The sequence below is a fragment of the Lactuca sativa genome, chromosome 5 (assembly GCF_002870075.4).
Source record: "Lactuca sativa cultivar Salinas chromosome 5, Lsat_Salinas_v11, whole genome shotgun sequence".
Taxonomy (NCBI): Eukaryota; Viridiplantae; Streptophyta; class Magnoliopsida; order Asterales; family Asteraceae; genus Lactuca; species Lactuca sativa.
Genome location: NC_056627.2, coordinates 311,476,606 through 311,496,583, shown reverse-complemented (window position 1 = coordinate 311,496,583; position 19,978 = coordinate 311,476,606). Strand labels below are relative to the sequence as shown.

At 42.5% G+C, this 19,978-nt stretch overlaps 2 protein-coding genes across 2 annotated transcripts; one reads left to right on the top strand and one right to left on the bottom strand.

Moving 5' to 3' along the window:
* The first annotated feature begins 912 nt into the window (after positions 1–912).
* LOC111890753 (uncharacterized protein At5g01610) lies at positions 913–2,051 on the top strand. Its single transcript, XM_023886840.3, has 3 exons — positions 913–1,188; positions 1,544–1,598; positions 1,672–2,051. The coding sequence occupies exons 1-3, from the start codon at positions 1,117–1,119 to the stop codon at positions 2,040–2,042; spliced, it is 498 nt and encodes a 165-aa protein (XP_023742608.1). The 5' UTR covers positions 913–1,116; the 3' UTR covers positions 2,043–2,051.
* A 151-nt stretch (positions 2,052–2,202) lies between these two features.
* Positions 2,203–3,996, bottom strand: LOC111890752 (40S ribosomal protein S4). Its single transcript, XM_023886839.3, has 5 exons — positions 3,840–3,996; positions 3,305–3,382; positions 3,023–3,203; positions 2,843–2,940; positions 2,203–2,759 (listed from the first exon to the last, which is right to left on the bottom strand). The coding sequence occupies exons 1-5, from the start codon at positions 3,840–3,842 to the stop codon at positions 2,328–2,330; spliced, it is 792 nt and encodes a 263-aa protein (XP_023742607.1). The 5' UTR covers positions 3,843–3,996; the 3' UTR covers positions 2,203–2,327.
* Between the last annotated feature and the right edge of the window lie 15,982 nt (positions 3,997–19,978).

The window sequence follows — 19,978 nt, the reverse complement described above, 5'->3', positions numbered from 1 at the left end:
GACAAGGCGTTTCTGTATTTTAAACAAATGATGAACCATCTTTAGGGAGCCTATTGTAAATATGAATGCCCATTTTTTTAAAATAAAATAAATATTAATAATATCCATTACTTGTAATATTCGGAATGTATTGTGCCGTACTTATCTAATAATATAATATGTTAAAATCTACAAATAATAATAATAATAATAATAATAATAATAATAATAACAAATAAAATAAATAAATAATTTAGTTTATAACTTGGTAAGTGTGTAGAACAAATAAAAAAATCTCCAATTTCCATATTATCCATTACAGATGGTTATATGCTATCTTCGGTTTCCTTTATATTATTTGATTTTTTTTGTTGTTATATGGTAGCTCATGAACCTGTACTAGTAGCTTGTATGATTTTAGACTATAGTACTGTAATAAAACTTACATTGGATTACAAAAATAGAAAAAACCAAAGCCGCAAAAGCAAAGCTAAGATAAGAGGAAATCCTAGATGGCCAAATGCCATCTGCGATTTCATCATTTTATAAATAAAAGGAAAAAAAATATAAAGTTGGCCGAAGTTGAAGATGAGGCCATTAAACCGCAGCCCAGCAGACAAATTCAAAGACATGTTTATCCGGATTTGACAAAACTAAAGTTGAGTACAAGAAATCGCGGATGAGCTTCCGTCATATGTGAAGCTCATCCGCAGTTTCTGACTATTTTATGAAAACTCTTAATTTTTGGCTGTTTTATAAAAAAAAAACATTAAAAAAATTATGCTAAATTTGTAATTACCTCCAAATTAAATTATTAACTTATAAGGGCAAAATATAAAATAAACAATGCCAAAGAATGTGAATGAAACATGGACCAAAAAAAGATGGAGGTTTATTTGCACCCTTATTAAATTAATAACATCTCAACTCTTAAAAGGCTAAAGCAAAAATAAAAATTGGAGGGAGTATGAAATCGATAACAGCTGAAAACTCGCTGAAATGTAAATCATCATCATAATCTCTCAAATTTCAACCCAAAACCCAACATTCTCTCTCAAAACTTGAAACTTGGGAGAGAAATTAAAAAAAAAATCCAAAACCATATTCATATCCAGAACTTGATCAAGAAAACAAAACATGGATTCGCTTATGGGTTTTTGGTTTAATAGCCAAGCCAAAGAGATAAGTAACGTCGGCAAAGATATCAATGTAACTTCTTCTTTTAATCTCTCTCTACACATAATTCATTTCCATTTTATGTATCCATGTAAAACGAAACCAATGATTGTATTTCACGATTTGGATTAGAATTTATGATTGAATTCCATAATTATTTAAATAATAATTATCATCTGATTTTCGATTCTGGATGTACATTCAATTGCTATCTAATTCAATCTCTTCTATGAATGAATCTGTAATAATCTTTCTTTTATTTTATGAATCAAAATGAGGTTTCCATATACACGGAAATAATATTAATAATACTCAACAGATTTTATGAATTTGATTACAATTTATTTCTTAGCCTCAAATACTAAAAGCTTTCCTGTTTTCTGGTTAGGATGTGCCAAAAAATATGGGTAAAGGAGCAAAGAAGATAGTGAAAAATGCGACAGGTTTGTCTCAATGACAATTAGGGTTTTTTTTTTTCTTTTGTAATTTTGAATTATGATTTGCAATTGCATACAGAAAAGAAGCAAAAGCCATTGCCTGAAGTGCTAAAAGAGTATGATTTACCCTCTGGTTTATTCCCTAGAGAAGTGAAAAAATATGAATTGGACGAAGCAACAAAAAAGCTTACAGTTACACTCCCTAAATTCTGTGAAGTCACTTACAGAGACTCGTCTATTTTAAGGTTCTCAAACAGCGTCACAGCTCATCTTGAGAAAGCAAAACTAAGCGAAATTGAAGGACTCAAGACTAAAGGAATGTTATGGGTCAAAGTCACATGCATTGCACGTGAAGATACAAAGCTTCATTTCACTGCAGGGTTAGGAAAAACCAGGGAAACTAAAGTTTATGAAATGGTTAGAGATGGAATCCCTGTAGACAAATTCTAAAACCATCATCTTCTGTTATACATCAACACCATGTATTCATGTAACATATACAACGCATTCTAAAATGTACTATATGTATATTGTATATCATTAATCATTAATTAATTAATCTACTTCATTTCATTTATGTCATGGAATTAGAAACATACCAAAACAAAGGTAGCAAAATTCAACACTTCCATAACAAAAATTGTACCAAATGCAATTGAAAAAAGTTTAACAATGATAATTATAACATAACAAAAACTATGAAAAGCAATAAAATCTCGAAAATCATTAAAAGATCTAAGCAGTTGCAGCAACAGCAGCTTGCCTCTTCCTAGCTTCCTCAATGATGGTCAACTTAATACCCTTGCCCTTGGGGAGAGACACCCATGGCTTTGTTCCCTTTCCAAGGGTGAACACATTGCCCAAACGAGTAGCAAATTCATGACCTGTTGAATCTTGAATGTGAACAGTTTCAAAGCTTCCCTTATGTTTTTCCCTGTTCTTCAAGATTCCAACACGCCCTGTGTTTCTTCCTCCAGTCACCATCACAACATTTCCCACATCAAATTTGATGAAATCAACAATCTTGTTGGAATCCAGATCAAGTTTAATGGTGTCATTAGCTTTGATTAAAGGGTCAGGGTAACGGATTGTTCTTCCATCGTATGTGTTGATGTATGGAATCCCCTTTGACCCAAATTGGACTGATCTTACCTTGCACAATTTAAACTGCAAAAAAGAAATATCTTTTTAGACAAAAAAAAACTTTTACTTTGATCAGATAATGTAATCTGAAAAAAAAAAAAACAAACCTTGGATTCTTCATCCCTGACTGAGTGGAGTCTGAATCTTCCTTTGGTGTCATAAAGAAGACGGAAGTTCTCATTTGTTTTGGGAATGGAGACAACATCTATTGTGTTAAGAAAAGCAAAGAATTTCTAATCAGTGTCTGTATCCATTCAGTTGTATAAAGCTGTGAATAGTCTACTCACCCATGAAACCAGCAGGGTAAGTTTTGTCAGTCCTGACCTTGTTGTCAACAAGCACATGCCTTTGCATCAGAATAGATTGAACCTCACGATAAGTCAAAGCATATTTCAACCTGTTACGAAGGATCAGGATCAAGGGCAAGCATTCCCTTGATTTGTGTGGTCCAGATGAAGGTTTGGGAGCCTTGAATACAACAAGTAAGAAGATTAAATAACATGTAATCACCAATGAGAAAATCAATTACAGAAATGACAAGAACTAAGAGTTCAGAAAGAGTAACTTACGAAAGCACCACCAAGTTTATCGAGCATCCAATGCTTAGGCGCATTGAGCCTCTTCATGTGCTTCTTCAAACCCCTCGCCTTTAATAGAGAACAAAACAATGTCAGTAAACATATTCTAAGAGTTCAAATGGCATAAATCCCAATACACGACCTACAAATCCATAAATGTCAACTTCACTTCGAGTAGAAAGATGTTTTAACACAAACATCGCATTTGTTTTAAGTAACAGACTCGGCTAATTTCAAGACAAACTATCATAAAACCTAACAGATTCACGATGGATACGAAACTACGTAAAGTGTATAGTTGAAGGCCTCGAAGTCCAACAGTATGCCAAACAAAACCAAAACTGTTTGTAGATCGCATAACATTTTCATAATCGAACGATAAACGGATCATCAAGATCAAATAACTTGCAGATTACAAATAATGGATAAATTTCATGAACTGGACATAAGAGCAGAAGCCATCAAATTCAAAATGGCATTCGAATGAATGTTTCTGTAAGTAAGATACAGAAGAGAAGGAGCATACCATGGTTGCGTTGTAGTGACGACTTGGAGATCTCCGGTAGTCTCGTCCGGTTGAACTGCGCCTCTCCTCCTCACTCGCAGCCGCACACCCTCTTCGATGATCTCTTTTTATTGAACCCTAAAACATATGTTTATATAAGTTGCAGAACCTATTTCAGATGGTGGAATTTGAATGGGCTTGAATCATATACGGACTGGGCCTGGTTTAATAAGGGTACTAAAATTTATATGTATTTTACTTTAATCCATCACATAAATGGATTGTCTATGTAACTATGTAAGAGACGATAAGGTTTTCTTGATTTATTTATGATGTTATTTTACAACTTCAATTTTTTTTTTCAGAATAATATAGTTCAATACATATTGATGGAAGGCAAACGGGCAATAAGTTGCGCCACTAGCCCTTTCTGGATGACAAAACTAATTCATTTGAAAACAACATTTGTGAATCTAGGAGATATGACATTAGAATTAATGACCTGTTGGACTCTGTTGAGGAGCTCCATCGCCTCTGATGCGAGAAAACCAAATGTATCAAATGCAAAAGGTACAAACACATGTTGATTTTCTATACATGCATTCTCGTGCTTTGCCACTTTGCACGCATCGGCTTTCAAAGCAGCGTGCCCTGCTGTGAAACCCCTACTCCTCAAATCGACGAGAGGAGAGACCCCAGTAAGATCCACACATGTGTGCTTCCCTCCTACCCATCTAAAGACCAAAATGTCAGCCGATTTAAGTGTGGATCTTTCATCTTGTGGGTCCGTCAAAAAGTTCGTTGGCGCTTCTTTCTTCGTAGAAATACCAGCACACCGACAAGCATCAAAGAGAACATCCCTAACCACATCATGTCTGTATTTGAAACCAGGGAACTCTCTACAATGAACTGTATGTTTCATAAAGGTGTCCAAACATGCATTGTGGCAAATTGGGCATATCTTGTCAATTGAGAATAGAGGAATCATGAGGCAGTAACGAAGGATAGTTCGGTACTCCACAAGAGACATATGCTGGTCAAGGGAATCAATGAGGATAGTTAGCAGAAAATCCTGAGCATGAGGTGCTCGAAGACACTCAAAACTACTTTCTGTCTAACAGTCATGTCGAAGTCGATTTCTATATCTTTGACGATTTTGCTAAAAAGGGCACACGCCAATGCTTTTTGGGATTTAGGGGACGATGTCCTTATTAGTGAAACCGCTACAGTCGAATCTCGGAATCGTATCGCGCAGACGAGTCATAACACATAGGTAATCAGATTCCATACCACATATGCCATTGTTACGTAAGATGTGGTCTTGTAATGCCCAAGATTGGACCTTCAAGACTACAAATGCGTAGGAGGAAACATCGTATGCCAAGGACAAACCCAAACCACCGAAACGAATAGGTAAGGAAGCCAGAATCCATTGGATGTCTCCAAAGAAGGGGCCTCCACATACCACCATATCCTCGATAGACCTGTGCAATCCGTTGTCAAAGAACAAAGTTGCCTCTTCTATGTGCACCGAATGACATGTCCTTAAACCAAAGAAAAGTTTTGCAATGCCCATACATGATCGAAGCAAAAGGAGTTCACTTTGCGGGTCACATAGTTGTGGAAAAAAACCCATCAAATCAACAACATTGACCGCTCTCTTCATGGCCAGCCCGCTAATAAACCATGTGTCTCTGCTAACAGCCCCCCAAGGAGCTTCGCCCCCAAAGAAGGTCTCCCTATATCCGTTGGGAATAAATCGGCACGAAGCTTCCTACCATCTCAAAAGGGCCAAAAAAATCTTCATTTGCTTGATGTTAAACTCAAGACCCAAGCCTGGACCGTTCACCCGAATAACGTTCAACACTTTAGCCACCTTCTCTGAATCCCCAATAACAGTCCCATTATATAGATACCAAGCATGGAGAAGGAGCTTACAGTTGTCTCTAATCTTGTGCACAAGTGAGTGCAAAACGAGGGCAAAAAGAAGAAGGCCTAAGGGGTCGCCTTGTTGCACCTCAGTGGCAGACCATATATGTTGGTCTCCGATATAACGTCTCGTTGCTTGCCCGTACAAGAAATTCACCCACAAAGAAATAGAAGAGCACATCCTCTTAACCTCATGGAACAATATTGATCTATCCACTAGGTTAAAAGGCATTCGAGAAATCCATTGTCAGCATTGCAAGAGACCCATCAACATGGTGTCGACTCAACACCCTATTGGCATTGTGTAACACAACCTCAGCACCCCCGGACACACCAACCCCGAACCGAGAATCATTAAGGTACTTGTCTATTTCTTTACCCACACCTTTCATGGCAACCTTGGAAACCAGACGTCTCCTTATAGTGCCTATTGCAATTGGACGGATCTCATTGTCAGGTTTAAGCAGGGGCGTGAGAGGAGCGGATGCAACAAACTCTGCCAAAATGGCCGAATATCTCAAAAATCTTTTTACGAAACTGTCTTTTCATTTTTGAAAACTTTTCATCCGACCCCTCAGTTTGAGTTCAGGTACACCCGAGAGCATGCCCGAAACCCTCAAACCAAGGCTCTGATACCAACTTGTAACGTCCCAAAATTCAAGACTAAAAATTTCTTTTAATAAAACATTACATTAAGCAAATTCATCATTTCAAAACATAAACAAAGTATTAGTTTCCAAAATACATATTCGTTATCAGAGTAAATATTCCTAGGCTGTCTAAACTATGGTGTGTGCCATGCGATCACCCCGAGCTCTTCCCTCCGCTACTGGAAGTACCTGAAAACAAAACTGAAAACTATAAGCACGAAGCTTAGTGAGTTCCTTACCCTACCACATACCATGCATAACCACATACTGCACATACCGGGCCACGCCCGCTATCCTGGGCCTCGCCCCCTACCTCGGGTCTCGCCCGCTACAACGGCCCCGCCACCCCAGGCCCCGCCTGGCTTCGAGCCCCGCTCGGATACATATCTGTTTCACTTAGGCCTCGCCTGTCACAGGGCCCCGCCCACTGACATATAATAGCACATACACATATCACATAACATCACATAAGCTAAACATATACTAACGACTCTTGTTCTAAGGCCTCGCCTATCTCTGGGCCCCGCCCTTGTCCTGCTACTGATGAGTCATGGAACCCCGTCCATACTCCTGATGATAGTGAGGTACGAGCCCAGCCCACCCTCACTCCTTCCCTAACTTGGGCCTCGCCCCTGCTATGCTGCTACTGAGATATGGAACACCATCCACACTCTGCTATTGGTGAGGTACGGGACCTCGCCCACACTCACCTCCCTACCAGGCACATACAAGTATCACACAGACAACAAGTATAAACTATCATTTAAACCATTCCTTGGGCACCCGCCCTCTATCATTGGACCTCGTCCCGAATATCATACTAGCATACTGTGCCTAGGGCTAACCCCTGGGTCTTCTACTCATAACTACATGGGCCGACATTGTGGCCTTAGACCCATTCACACAAAGGGAAACTCACCTGATACCGCTGAACTGTTGCTGCTAATTCCTTTGACCGCTACCTGACCACTAACTCCGAACTGCTGCTCCACTAGCTCCCCGAGCTACCAATATCAACATAACACTTAGTCTAACTATCCTTCAAAGGTCAACTAAGTCAACTCTTGTCAAAGTCAAAGTCCTGGTCAAAGTCAACCTTCCAGGTCAACCCTACTCGTCGAGTCCACTTACTGACTCGCCGAGTTCTTATGCTCAAAGTCCTTCCAATCGCGACTTGACTCGCCGAGTCAGCCCCTGACTCGCCGAGTCTACTGATTCCCGAATCCTATCCTGTCCAACTCACTGAGTCCTTGCTCGACTCGCTGACTCGAGTCTTAACTCAAAAGGTTTGGGACTACGCGACCTGACTCGCCGAGTCTAAGAACAGACTCGCCGAGCACAAGGTAATCTTCATCCAACTCGCCGAGTTGTTCATCCAACTCGTCGAGTTCATGCCCATCTTCATCTGACTCGACGAGCTGTTCATCCCACTCGTCGAGTTCCTCCTCATCTTCAAGCTACTCGTCGAGTCCACTCGAAGGACTCGTCGAGTCCATTGAGATCTACATACATGCATAGGACTTTCGAGTCATGCATGGACTCCAAACTATAGATCTACCCTTCCCAAGCCTATCCCCCACGTAAAGTTGCAAACTTTACGTGTAGAGAGGGAGATCTAGGCAAAAAGCACCATAAACTAGGGTTTAAGGCCAAGGGGCTTCAAAATCGACTCAAGGGCTGATACTTTATGCTTCTCCAGTCCATAACACACTTGGATCTGAAGTAGCAACTCCAGATCTGTAACACCCAAGATTTTGAAAGCCAAGAAAGTAAAGGAAACCCTAAATTTAAGAGGGACTCGACGAGTCAAAGGAAGGACTCGGCGAGTCGGAGCGGGATCCGGGTCGATAAGAAAGTGACCAACTCGACGAGTCGGCTAAGTGGACTCGGCGAGTCTGGTCTGTGCGAGGAAAACCCTAAATCCGGGGCTTGGAGCCTATTTAAGCATCTTAATCTTCTTCCTAGGGCTCCTTTACAGCCTCTTGCACCCAGAACGCCGCACTTTAAGCCCCCATTGTGTTCATTCAAGCTTTTAGCCATTTTGAGTGGTTTTAAGGAAGAAGAAGGAGTGGGAATCTTGGAGGCATCAAGGAGTGGCCTTGGATCTGAAGTTTGGGGAACATTTCAGAGCATTGGAAGGTATCAATTCGTTTCCTTCCTTTAGATCTTCTTTGGTTATGAGTTGTGGGGCTTTTAAGCCATGTTTAAGACCAATCTTGAGCTTGAGGTCCAGATCTGAGGTTGCTACCTCAGATCCATGTTTATTTTGGTATGTAATCCCATAAAGTATCAGCCATTGAGTGGAAATTGGAGTCTCTTGGTCCAAAACCCTAGCTATGGGTGTATTTTGCCTAGATCTCATTCTCTACACGTAAAGTTTGCAACTTTACGTGGGAAATAGGCTTGGGGAGGGTAGATCTATAGTTTGGAGCTCATGCATGACTCGGAAGTCCTCTGCATGTAAGTGGATCTTAGTGGACTCGACGAGTCCTTCGAGTGGACTCGGCGAGTAGCTTGAAGATGAGGAGGAACTCGACGAGTGGGATGAACAGCTCGTCAAGTCGGATGAAGATGGGCATGAACTCGGCGAGTTGGATGAACAACTCGTCGAGTTGGATGAAGTTTGTCGTGTGCTCGGCGAGTCTGTTCTTAGACTCGGCGGGTCAAGTCGAGTGGTCCCAAACCCTTCGAGTTAAGACTCGAGTCAGCGAGTCGAGCCAGGACTCAGTGAGTTGGTCAGGACAGGAATCGGGAATCGGTAAACTCGGCGAGTCAGGGGCTGACTCGGCGAGTAGAGTCACGAGTGGAAGGACTTTGGATTTATGAACTCGGCGAGTCAGTGGGGTGACTCGGCGAGTAGGGTTGACCTGGAAGGTTGACTTTGACCAGAGTTGACTTAGTTGACGGTCAAACTAAGTGTTATATGTATATTGATAGCTCGGAGAGCTAGAGGAGCAGCGGTTCAGGGGATTGTCGAGTAGCAGCCAGAGGTTTATCAGCAGGGCTCAGCAGTTCAGGTGAGTTTCCTTCCAGTAGGAACGGGTCTAAGGCCACAATGCCGGCCCGTTTAGCTAGCAGTAGTTTCGGATGTTGATCTGATACAGCAGTTAGTATGTTTGATGCCTTCGTGGCTCAAACAGGAATTATGTGTTATGTGTTCCGGGCTACGGCCCGATGTAGTATGCAGTATATGTGAGTTTATGCCAGTTGATATGCTATGATATGCTGTAGTCAGTTAGCTTCGGACTTCGGTCCGATGCCAGCTTCGGACTTCGGTCCGATGGAGGGGACAAGGTCCCAGATAGTCAGCTTCGGACTTCGGTCCGATGGAGGGGGCAAGGCCCCAGTCAGTTAGCTTCGGACTTCGGTCCGATGTCAGCTTCGGACTTCGGTCCGATGGAGGGGACAAGGTCCCGGATGGTCAGCTTCGGACTTCGGTCCGATGGAGGGGGCAAGACCCCAGTCAGTTAGCTTCGGACTTCGGTCCGATGCCAGCTTCGGACTTCGGTTCGATGTAGGGGGCAAGGCCCCGTTAGTCCGGACTTCGGTCCGATGCAGTGGGCAAGGCCCAATATGTGTTTATATGTTTTGTGTGTTATGTGGTAGATTGGGGGAGCTCACTAAGCTTCGTGCTTACGATTTTCAGTTTTGGTTTCAGGTACTCGGTTTTCAAAAGAGGAGCTCGGGAAGATTGCAGAGCACACACCATAGTCAGTTAGCCTGGGAATGTTTGACTCTGATAATAATATTATGTTTTGAATTTAATACTCGAAAGTTATGTTTGACTTATGATACGTTATATAAATCCAGTTTTAGTAATGTTTTAAAAGAAATTTTTAGTCGTGATTTTTGGGTCGTTACAAGTTGGTATCAGAGCCTTGGTTTGAGGGATTCGGGCGCACTCCTGAGTGTGTCTGAACTCAAACTAAGGAAGTGGTATTTAGTTTCAAAAGAAAAATCGTAATTACAAAAGAATTTTGAGAAAAGAAAACAATTTTAGAAAAAGCAAAAAGAGTTTTGAAAAGAGAAAAGGGTGTGGTGCATGCAATCAGCCGAGCTCAAGTAAGTACTCCCAATTTACCCATACAAGTTATATTATGATTATCAGTATCAGTTTCAGTTTCAGTTTCGGTTCCAGCTTCAGTAGAACAGCATGCTAGAATAGGACTAAGGATCTAGGATGATGCCTTATGTGCCTGCTTTATGTGTTCAGCTTTATGAGAATTGCATGCTAGTATTGAGTAGACAGCAGTAGGATAGCCTGTGTAGGTTATGCCTGATAGCATGAGCTTAGCATTGTATGCTAGTGCAGTTTCTTGTTATGAGAATTGTTTTGCCTGAGTATGTTTCCTTTATCCGAATGCTGCTTGCTTTGTGCTTTGTGGGACTCTGAGCGATGGGAGTTAGCCATTAGGTGAATACATCACATCACATGTGATCAGGGTCGAATAATCTCAGAGTGCTGGATTTGGCCCTATTGCGCAGCTCTTGTCTGAGTCCAACCGTTGTAGGGACAAGACTTTTACTCGAAGGATTATCCGAGCCTCGTTATATGTGATGGTATTCAGGTGGTGGCTAATTGGCATTACAAGGAGGCCTTCAGCAGCTGAGGACTGTTTGGGTAGAATCGGAGGTTCCCTAGGGCAAGCCTAGGATGAGAGTAGCAGAGATCAGTAGAAGAGTAAAGGGGACTGGGTGGAGTTGAGGTAACTCTTGAGGAAAGTATGGATAGATGTGGAAGGTAGTAGGGGCCCATACTACTGAAAGCAGAGGATCCGTACTCGATTCAAGAGGGGCCAAGACGAAACCTGGAATGGGGTAGTGAGTGAGAAATTCCTCAGCAGTAGTATGTAAATTGATCAGGATTTTGTTATATTTTCAGCATGGTGACGTTGCGCGAGATACCAGTTAGCGGTTCAGGTGTCGAGGAGGGGTCTGGCTCGGGCTTTAGAGCCGGGCAGCTTGATGATAAGATGAGGGATTTCATTTCCACAGAAATTGTACGCAGCATCATTGATCAGACTCCAGTGATTTTTGGTTCAGTTAGAGAGGCCATCGTGGAGCTTATGGACAGTCATCTTGAGGCCTCTAGGCCCGAGATAATTTCAGGGCAGTTTGGGGCTCGTCTAGAGCCCGGTTCTTATGGAGATCGGAGATCCATCCGAGGGGGGGATTCCATTTCTGACTTTTGCCATCAGGGGTCAGGAGTGAGTGGGGCACCCTGCCTCCGGGAGAGACCCTTGCATGATTGGGTATCTAATGAGGTTTCGCTAGTCATTCGTGAGGAGTTACCCAACATCATCGAGCGGGTCACTAGTCGTATGGCCGTTAAGTTCCAGGGACAACCAGCTGCTCGTCATGCGGTTGATGGAGTAGTCGGGGTCACTCAGGAGCAGGAGATTGGTTTGGTTGGGCAACTCGGAAAAAGGAAGCGAGCATGTGCCGCAGGGAGATTGGGGAGAAGTGTGGAGTCCTACTCAGCTGACTTGGGCGCTGAAGGTCAAGAGGATCTAGAGGTGTGTGGTAAGTGTGGAGGAACTCATGGGTTTGCTTGTCACAAGTTCAGGTGTTTCAAGTGCGGGGAAAGGGGGCATGTTTATCGGGATTGTAAGCAGGATCAGAGATGTTTTCATTGTCATCAGCCGGGTCATTTCAGGTCTCGCTGTCCCGTCTTGGTGGTGGAGAGAGTTCAGGGGCAGGCACCCATCGTTTCACAGGAAGTCAAGATCGAGCCACACTAGATCTTAGGTATGATGTTGAATTCCTTCCTTTGTAGTAACTCTATGGTTATGGTATTGCATCGATGTTAGTAAGCATGTATCTATGAGTATTATGCTACCTGCTGGTGAATGAGTTATATGCCTTTTGCATACCTTGATTTTAGATTAATAGTCAGCGGTTGCTCCCCAATAGAACGGGTTATCTAGGTTGCGGTAAGTGTAGCATGCTTGGAAGGGATTTGGTGCGTCTCGCTAGTTCGGAGTGGCATAGTGTTAGAGATGGATTGGTTAGATCCCTAGCTATGGCAGGCCTGGGTTCCTTAGCAGAATGATTATAGAATGGCAGCAAAGATCGGGATCTCTTTTGAGTGTGAAGCAACAAGGGGTAAGCAGGATCGAAGTGGGGGAGAACCCTCCGGGGATACATGGATAAGAGTCTCGTAGACTCAGGATGAGTGTGCGGCCTCTGAGAAGAAATGGTAGTAGCACAGTTTTGGATGGATTGAGAAGTTCAGAATTTGGGGAGTTCGAGAACTTTTCCCAGCAGTTAGTTCATGTAATCGAGATGGTTAGAAGCTGGTTGGGAATCCAGGATTGGAGGACCACCTGTCGGACGCATGAGAGTCGGAATGAAGATCCTGAACGGGTAACAAGAGATGTTTTCGTATTAGTAGCCAGTGTCTGAGGCAGCATGCAGGTTGCGTAGATTCAGGACTTGGGAGGTTGGAAACTTCCCAACAATAGCTTCTTGTATCCGGATTAGTAGACGGTTGGTTTGGGAACCAAGCCGAAGGATTCCTCGACGAAGCGCTAAGTATATCAAGGATATAAGATGTCGAGGATGATGCAGAATTCAAAGTCTAAGGACTGTTTTTTTCGAAATCGGGATGAGGAATCACTAGCGGGACTAGGGATAGTCAGGATGTTCTTGAGTCAGTAGTAGTGTTGTAAGTCTGCGGGGGTAGCCGTAGCATTCACTAGCAGTCAGATGGTAGTAGTGGTGTTGTAAGTCTGCGGGGGTAGCCGTAGCATTCACTAGCAGCCAGGTAGCATCAGAGAGTTGTAAGTCCGCGAGCGTAGTCGCAGTCTTTTATTGGTAGGTAGCATGAGCGCGTGTTAGACGCGGGGAAGCAGTAGTACTCACCAGTTCGGGTGCAGCAGTGAGGATATGGGAATCCACGGGTTAGCTTTCGGATTTCCCCAAAGGGATCAATTATGGCTAAGTCAGCAATTTGGGCTATAGATCGTCACATCAGTTATGAGATCAGAGTAGCAGTGGACCGTTGGGGGTTCGGGTATATCGCGGGCTACCGTCAGTCTGAGAGCCATCATGATTTTTGTCGTGGAATTGATGATGTCAGGATGTGACGTATGGACCCGATCGGTTGGATCGGAAGGTTGCTAGAGCCGCAGTGACAGAATAGCTAGTGGAAACTAGTCCTAGAGGAAGATTTCGTTCAGAAGTCGTGGAAGCGACTAAGGGAGGAGTCCCTTGACTCCACAGTTGGGTTGGAGTTCAGTGTTTCCGGTAGCTCAATGTTTCAGTCAGTTCAGTGTTTCAGGCCGTTCAGCGTCTCAGTCGGTTCAGCGTTTCGGGCAGTTTAGTGTTTCAGGCATGTTCAGTATTGCAGGAAGTTCAGTGTTTGGAAGGTTTCAGGGTTCTGGGTCAGTATTGTTTTTGCGTTGGAATGCAAGTGCTGACGGTATAGTTGGTTGATTTGGAATTGGCAAGTCCCTCTCAGCAAGATCAGTTGAGCCTTCTGCCAAGCGTAAGTGATCTATAAGGATAGCTAGGCAGGTAGCTTTTCTTTCAGGATGGAAGGCTTGAGTTAGTAGGAGTTGAGTAATCAGATGGGAGATAAGCAAGTTGGTTCCAGCAGCATCGTTTCAGTATGAGCGGCAGAATGGATAGAACAGTTATAGATAGTCGAAGTATCTTCAGGAGTCGCTGGAAGCGACTAGGAGATAGTGATGGAGTGTAGTGACCGGTGGGAGTCCGGTAACTCAGATATCGGTGGATTAATTGGACCGGGTGGAAGACCAGCGCAGGTAGGCGGCTGGTGTTGGGTATTGGAGGCAGATCGCAGGCGGTGGGCCATAGTAAACTTCGAGGACGAAGTTCAGTTTAAGTGGGGGAGAGTTGTAACACCCAAGATTTTGAAAGCCAAGAAAGTAAAGGAAACCCTAAATTTAAGAGGGACTCGACGAGTCAAAGGAAGGACTCGGCGAGTCGGAGCGGGATCCGGGTCGATAAGAAAGTGACCAACTCGACGAGTCGGCTAAGTGGACTCGGCGAGTCTGGTCTGTGCGAGGAAAACCCTAAATCCGGGGCTTGGAGCCTATTTAAGCATCTTAATCTTCTTCCTAGGGCTCCTTTACAGCCTCTTGCACCCAGAACGCCGCACTTTAAGCCCCCATTGTGTTCATTCAAGCTTTTAGCCATTTTGAGTGGTTTTAAGGAAGAAGAAGGAGTGGGAATCTTGGAGGCATCAAGGAGTGGCCTTGGATCTGAAGTTTGGGGAACATTTCAGAGCATTGGAAGGTATCAATTCGTTTCCTTCCTTTAGATCTTCTTTGGTTATGAGTTGTGGGGCTTTTAAGCCATGTTTAAGACCAATCTTGAGCTTGAGGTCCAGATCTGAGGTTGCTACCTCAGATCCATGTTTATTTTGGTATGTAATCCCATAAAGTATCAGCCATTGAGTGGAAATTGGAGTCTCTTGGTCCAAAACCCTAGCTATGGGTGTATTTTGCCTAGATCTCATTCTCTACACGTAAAGTTTGCAACTTTACGTGGGAAATAGGCTTGGGGAGGGTAGATCTATAGTTTGGAGCTCATGCATGACTCGGAAGTCCTCTGCATGTAAGTGGATCTTAGTGGACTCGACGAGTCCTTCGAGTGGACTCGGCGAGTAGCTTGAAGATGAGGAGGAACTCGACGAGTGGGATGAACAGCTCGTCGAGTCGGATGAAGATGGGCATGAACTCGGCGAGTTGGATGAACAACTCGTCGAGTTGGATGAAGTTTGTCGTGTGCTCGGCGAGTCTGTTCTTAGACTCGGCGGGTCAAGTCGAGTGGTCCCAAACCCTTCGAGTTAAGACTCGAGTCAGCGAGTCGAGCCAGGACTCAGTGAGTTGGTCAGGACAGGAATCGGGAATCGGTAAACTCGGCGAGTCAGGGGCTGACTCGGCGAGTAGAGTCGCGAGTGGAAGGACTTTGGATTTATGAACTCGGCGAGTCAGTGGGGTGACTCGGCGAGTAGGGTTGACCTGGAAGGTTGACTTTGACCAGAGTTGACTTAGTTGACGGTCAGACTAAGTGTTATATGTATATTGATAGCTCGGAGAGCTAGAGGAGCAGCGGTTCAGGGGATTGTCGAGTAGCAGCCAGAGGTTTATCAGCAGGGCTCAGCAGTTCAGGTGAGTTTCCTTCCAGTAGGAACGGGTCTAAGGCCACAATGCCGGCCCGTTTAGCTAGCAGTAGTTTCGGATGTTGATCTGATACAGCAGTTAGTATGTTTGATGCCTTCGTGGCTCAAACAGGAATTATGTGTTATGTGTTCCGGGCTACGGCCCGATGTAGTATGCAGTATATGTGAGTTTATGCCAGTTGATATGCTATGATATGCTGTAGTCAGTTAGCTTCGGACTTCGGTCCGATGCCAGCTTCGGACTTCGGTCCGATGGAGGGGACAAGGTCCCAGATAGTCAGCTTCGGACTTCGGTCCGATGGAGGGGGCAAGGCCCCAGTCAGTTAGCTTCGGACTTCGGTCCGATGTCAGCTTCGGACTTCGGTCCGATGGAGGGGACAAGGTCCCGGATGGTCAGCTTCGGACTTCGGTCCGATGGAGGGGGCAAGGCCCCAGTCAGTTAGCTTCGGACTTCGGTCCGATGCCAGCTTCGGACTTCGGTTCGATGTAGGGGGCAAGGCCCCGTTAGTCCGGACTTCGGTCCGATGCAGTGGGCAAGGCCCAATATGTGTTTATATGTTTTGTGTGTTATGTGGTAGATTGGGGGAGCTCACTAAGCTTCGTGCTTACGATTTTCAGTTTTGGTTTCAGGTACTCGGTTTTCAAAAGAGGAGCTCGGGAAGATTGCAGAGCACACACCATAGTCAGTTAGCCTGGGAATGTTTGACTCTGATAATAATATTATGTTTTGAATTTAATACTCGAAAGTTATGTTTGACTTATGATACGTTATATAAATCCAGTTTTAGTAATGTTTTAAAAGAAATTTTTAGTCGTGATTTTTGGGTCGTTACAAGATCCGACTCCTAACTCAAAATAATATCATTATGGCTAAAGAGCCCCAACAACCACACATAAATCTAGATGCAAAACGGGTCCAGGAACTAGTTTATACCTCCAAAAGCTCAGAAATGTCTTCCCAATCCCGGATCTACTGCCACCTTCTTGTACTCTCAAGATTCTTCTTCTTTCTCCAAGCTTAATGCACTCTTGAAGGCAATCAATGGCTCAAATAGAGGATATGGCGGCTAGGGTTTGATATCCAGGGCTTAAGAGGCAGTAAGGAACCCTAGGAAGAAGATTAAGACGTTTATATAGGCTCCAAGTCCCGAATTTAAGATTTTCCATGCACAGACCAGACTCGCCGAGTCACCTTGGCTGACTCGCCGAGCCGGTCACTTACTCCTCGACCCGGATCCCGCTCTGACTCGCCGAGTTCCTCCTTGGACTCGCCGAGTCGCCCCTTAACATTAAGTTTTTCCTTTCTTTTCTTGACCTTCAAAACTTTGGGTGTTACATATATATATATATATATATATATATATATATATATATATATATATATATGTATATATATATATATATATATATATATATATATATATATATGTGTGTGTGTGTGTGTATGTATGTATGTATGTATGTATGAGAGTGTGTGATTTCAGAACTCACGTATATATAATGTGTGTTGTGTATTATAAACCTATTGTATGTTTAAAAAAATGTTTGTTGTTTATATAAATAATCAACCCAAACTGATAAATAAGTTACATATGGTTGATGTTGGTAAAATCTATTTTTATTCATCTTCAAATTTCAAATTATAAGGAAAAGTTTTTTTTTACAATGACCATTTTTGTAAAAAAGCAAAAAAAAATGTACCACAAATAAACCGAACTGCACGGTTTCTAAACTTCAAAAACCAATGTTGCAGTTTTCAGCTATGTTTCAGCCAAAAACCGCATTGAACCACATTATGTTCACTCTCAAAAATTACTATTATATCATATGGTACGAGGGTGTTAAGGTGGCGTTATGGCTAAGGTGTTGAAGACAACGACGTTATGGCTGAGGTGTTGACGATAACGACGTTATAACGCCATGAATAGCCCCCTCCCCCTTTATTGTTAAGGGAGGCATTGTGGAGTCTCTCATTGTGAGGAAGACGGGGTGAAACGCGTACTCTGATTGTCTGTTGCTTTTTTGAATGTTGCACTCCACTAATTTTAAAAAAATTAATAAATATTTTTTTACCTATAAATACCTAAGCAATTATCTTAGTTGAAATTACAATAGCGTTTACGTGCCGCTACTTGAAATTGCGGTATCGATGTGGTATAACGGTGGTATAACTTTTTTTAATATTATGTACAATTTATATTATACTAGAAGTATACAAGCGCGATGCGGCGTCAGCTATTAGTTTCATTTCGAAAATTAGTTTCTAGGAAACGATTAGTTTCATTTTGGGAATTAGTTACCAGATGTAGATGAGTTTCTAACAAACACGTTATGCATATCCAAATATCAATTACCATTAAAATATATCTATAATACCTATTGTTTTTGGTTGAAAATAAGTGGTTTGGGTGTTAAAAATACAAATATGGTTGAAAATAAGTGGTTTGGGTGCTAACAAGACGTGCGATGTTAAACAAAAATCGTGAGGAAGGACCATAACGTCTATATCGCGATTACTTTGCGGATAATTATGTCTACGAGTCAAAGGATTTCAAAAGAATATTTCGTTTAAGTAGGAATGTATTTCTACGGATAGCCAACGCCTTGGAAAACAAATATTGTTTCTTTAATTTTAATACATATTTACTATATATTTATACAAAATTAATACATTTTTTTACATAATTAATATATGTTTAAGTATAGATTTTTCTAATTGATATATGATGTTGGAGGTATGCAAGGATTCGCATTGTTGCAGAAATGTGTTGTGACCATTCGTTTGATGGTTATAGGGGAGTCATCCGATACCATGAATGATTATATGAAAATGTCTGAATGAACTGTAAGGGAAAGTTTGTATATACTGTCAAAAGGTGTTGTTGAAACATTCTGTGACGTTTATTTGCGGAAACCTTCATTACATGATATGCAAGAAATGTACGAGACATGTGAAAAGAAGACATGGATTTCCCGAAATGCTTGAAAGCATTGATTGCACCCACTAGAAATGGAAATGAAAAAATTGTCCAGTGGCATGAAAAGGGAAATATGCAAGTGGTCATCATAGTGCACCTTCGTTGGTATTAGAGGTTGTTGCTTCTCACGATTTATCGATTTGGCATGCTTTTTCGGGTTTGCGGGTTCCAAATACAACGTCAATGTTCTTGATCACTCACCAATATTCGACGATCTTTTGTCAGGAGAGGCTCTATATGCTCCTTTCATAATGAATGCAAACGAATATAAGTTTGGGTATTACCTTACAAATGAAATATAGCCTGTGTATTCCACATTCGTGAAGACATTCTGACACCGATGGAACTAAGAGAAAAATTATTCAAAATAAGACAAGAAGGAGCACGTAAGGATATGAAACATGTTTTTGGAATTCCAAAGTCAAAGCGAGACATAGTAAAACATGTGACAAGACCATTGTACTTAGATCTATGATATATTATGTATGCATATTGCATGTATTATAATGAATAACATGGTAGTAAAAGATAAATGACAAAATATGGAACATTATATCCCAACGGAGTCCTGACACGTTCAATTTCAACCAGGAACATCAAAATATTATATTTGCACAGAGTAGTTGATATTCAAGATGCATAAAAACCTAGGCAACTTCAAGAAGACTTGACAGATTATATCTACGACGGTAACGATGATGATGAATAATGTTATTTAGGAAAAAATGTATTTTTTGCTTTAAATTTAAATGTTATGTTTAATTTAAATGTTATGTTTATGTAACATCCCCCTCTGGCACGTATCACAACATTGTCCGCTTTGGGTTCCCGGAGAGAAAACTTCTTAGGGGGTCACCCAGTCCTGGATTTCTCTCGCCTAGGCACGCTTAACTGCAAAGTTCTTATGGGATCTGCTGCCCCACGACTTTCAAACGCGTTGTGACGGGGAGGGTATTCACACCCCTTTTAAAGAATGCTTAGTTCGTCTTCCCAGCCGATGTGAGATTAGGTGCAACCTACCTTCACCCCCCCCCCCCCCCCCCCCATTATAGGGTTCAACGTCCCCGTCGAACACATCAATCCGTGTCCTAGCTCTGATACCATTTGTAACATCCCCCTCTGGCACATATCACAATATTGTCCGCTTTGGAGGCCCGGAGAGAAAAATTCACAGGGGGTCATCCATCCCTAGATTGATCTCGCCCGGGCACGCTTAACTGCACATTTCTTATGGGATCTGCTGCCCTCACGAATTTAAAATGCGTCGTGACAGGGAAAGTGATAGGTTTTAAACAATCTTATGTGTGCATGCAACCCTAATTAGGATCTATGTTTTCACAATTAGATACAAAACATTATGAACACATGAAGAACCCTAGCATGCTCCTAGGTATTTCGAAATCTAGGTAGTATAAGGGATTACATACTTCTTGTTGTTATATTGTAATAACA

What these genes read in the sequence shown, in the direction of transcription:
- LOC111890752 (XM_023886839.3), bottom strand. An exon ending in ATAAACTTGGTGGTGCTTTC is followed by an intron (nt 3,204 to 3,304) that starts GTAAGTTACTCT and finishes GTTGTATTCAAG; the next exon opens with GCTCCCAAACCTTCATCTGG. An exon ending in TTACCCTGCTGGTTTCATGG is followed by an intron (nt 2,941 to 3,022) that starts GTGAGTAGACTA and finishes TTAACACAATAG; the next exon opens with ATGTTGTCTCCATTCCCAAA.
- LOC111890753 (XM_023886840.3), top strand. Translation starts at nt 1,117, where the DNA reads ATGGATTCGCTTATGGGTTTTTGGTTTAATAGCCAAGCCAAAGAGATA. An exon ending in ACGTCGGCAAAGATATCAAT is followed by an intron (nt 1,189 to 1,543) that starts GTAACTTCTTCT and finishes TTTTCTGGTTAG; the next exon opens with GATGTGCCAAAAAATATGGG. An exon ending in GATAGTGAAAAATGCGACAG is followed by an intron (nt 1,599 to 1,671) that starts GTTTGTCTCAAT and finishes AATTGCATACAG; the next exon opens with AAAAGAAGCAAAAGCCATTG.